This window comes from Alosa alosa, chromosome 9, assembly GCF_017589495.1.
Source record: "Alosa alosa isolate M-15738 ecotype Scorff River chromosome 9, AALO_Geno_1.1, whole genome shotgun sequence".
NCBI lineage: Eukaryota > Metazoa > Chordata > Actinopteri > Clupeiformes > Clupeidae > Alosa > Alosa alosa.
The window spans coordinates 30,977,815-30,980,314 of NC_063197.1; the positions used below are offsets into that span (position 1 = coordinate 30,977,815).

A 2,500-nucleotide genomic window follows, 5' to 3' on the forward strand; every position below is an offset into this window, starting at 1 on the left:
TTATTGTGTGTATCGAGCCTCGCAAGGAAAAGAGGGAGTGAATTGTTTGTGTGTGTGTGTGTGTGTGCTTGTGTTTTATTTCTGTGTTTATATACTGTATGTGTGGGTGTTTGTTTGTATCTGAACGTGTTTTAGGACAATGGATGCACACAAGCTTACCCACCCTTCCTCCCCTCTCGGTCACACACTCACACACACACACACACGCAGGAGAGGCGAGGGGAGTAGGCAGTCCAACTCGGCTGAGAGCTCTCCATGTCTCCTCTTTTGTGTTAAGTTAATTAAGGGCCAGGCTCTATCCACACACACACACACACACACACACACACACACACACACACACACACAAACACACACACACGGGTGCTTCAAGTGCAGCTCTCAGGATGGCCAAAATAGGCAATAACCTCAATAACCTCTGCTCTGGTGCTCAAACAAGCTCTTCTACTGAGCGTGCTCAAACGAGGTCTCCTCCAACCCTACTGAGCACGCTCAAACAAGCTCTTCTTCAACTCTACCGAGCACGCTCAAACGAGATCTCCTCCAACCCTACTGAGCACGCTCATTCAAACTAACTCTGCGACCTTACTGAGCATGCTCAAACTAACTCAACCAACTCTCAACTGTGTATATACCGGCACCAATATACTGTGCTCTTACCCATTTAAACCCAAAGTATGGCTGCACCCATTAACAGCAAATGAAGGCTGTAGATATGTAAGGGATAATGTATAGAATGCTCGTCATTATCGGGAAAATAAGTCCCAAGAGGGCGAACCAGACCCCGACACGCCCTGAAGGGACTTATTTTCCCGATAATGACTGGCGTTCTATACATTAACCCGTTTATTATACGGCTACTTGCCAAAACGAAAACACATGTATTTGTTTTTCTCTTTTCTCTGTCTCTTTACATTTATTTGTTACCGTTTCGTCGTGGCTTTTGCTGAGAAACAAATAGTTCGCAACACACACTGAACGTGAATCAAACATTTCTTTAGAACACAGCCGATCAATCGTCTGCTTTCACTTTTGAATGAAGTGACCGGACTATTTGCGGAGCGATGAAAGACGCAAATCAGAAGCACAAAACCTGTTGCCATTGACAGCAGTAATTATATGTTTCAGCGGTAATTAATTTAGGGTGTGTGTGTGTGTGTGGGATGCATGTGCGTGTGTGTGTTTGTTGGGGAAGCCGTGGCCTACTGGTTAGCACTTCCGACCTGTAACCGGAGGGTTGCCGGTTCGAACCCCGACCAGTAGGCACGGCTGAAGTGCCCTTGAGCAAGGCACCTAACCACTCACTGCTCCCCCCGAAATACCATGTTGTTGCAGGCAGCTTCACCGCGCTCGGGATTAGTGTGTGCTTCACCTCACTGTGTGTTCACTGTGTGCTGTGTGTGTTTCACTAATTCACGGATTGGGATAAATGCAGAGACGAAATTTCCCTCAGGGGATCAAAAAGAGTATATATACTTAATTTATTTTACTGTAGAACGTTGGGGCATTAGCAGCTCTGAGGGGGGTGGATAGGGGGTGGGAGTTGAGAAGCAAGGGTGTGTGTGTGGGGGGGTGTACCTGAAAGGCTGGGATGGTGACCTGGTGTGCAGTTTCATCTCCTCAAGCCTGCAGAGACACACACACAGTCAGATAGCCATTTCCACAGTGTGTGTGTGTGGATGTGTATGTGTGTGTGTTCCTGCTCTGCTGCAGAAATGCTGAGACAAAGATAGATAGAATACAGAGAGGAGGAAGAAAGAAAGAGAGAGAAGAGATGGAAGGAGAGAGAGAGTTAGATCAAACAGAAATATGGAGGAAAGATAGAACAGAGAGGTTGGAGGGAGAGAGGGAAAGATGGAACAGGGGGATAGAGGAGAAAGAAAGAGAACAGTGAGACAGAGGAGAGAGCGAGAGAGAGAGAGAGGAAGATAGAGAGAGGGAAGAGGGAGAGAAAGAGAGAGGGATAGACAGAAAGAGAGAGGGAGGAGTAAGGGAGTGATATAACAGTGAGAAAGAGATGGAGAGATGGATAGACAGAGATGGAGAGAACAGAGGAGACAGAGGAGACAGAGGGAGTAATTGCAGAGTACACCTATCCAGCGCCACTAAAAGAACAGTAGTGATGTCTGTTGCCATGCCAACCCATTTTTCAGTGCAATCTTACTTCATGTTGAGCTCTGCTACCCCACTGTTATCTCCCAGATAAAACGCATACACACACGCACACACACGCACACGCACGCACGCACGCACACGCACACACACACGCACTCAAGAACGCACGCACACACACACCTGTACACAAACACATGCATGTACACACACACACAAGTACATTTGCACACACACACACACACACACACACACAAGCACACACACAAGCGCACAGACACAAAACTGAGTCTCTCTCTCACAAGCACACACACAGGCACAAACTGTTTCTATCGCAAACCCTCCATCTTAAAGACTCCAGAACTCCCTCCATCACACACACACTTTT

General features: G+C 47.2%; 1 protein-coding gene across 1 annotated transcript in view; it reads right to left on the bottom strand.

The window, feature by feature from the left end:
• The window catches only part of cdc14ab (cell division cycle 14Ab), a 47,915-nt gene that overhangs the window by 10,989 nt on the left and 34,426 nt on the right, over positions 1-2,500 (bottom strand). Inside the window, exon 14 of the mRNA XM_048253495.1 lies at positions 1,579-1,626. Coding sequence (XP_048109452.1) covers positions 1,579-1,626 — 48 coding nt within the window. The remainder of the gene's footprint in view (positions 1-1,578; positions 1,627-2,500) is intronic.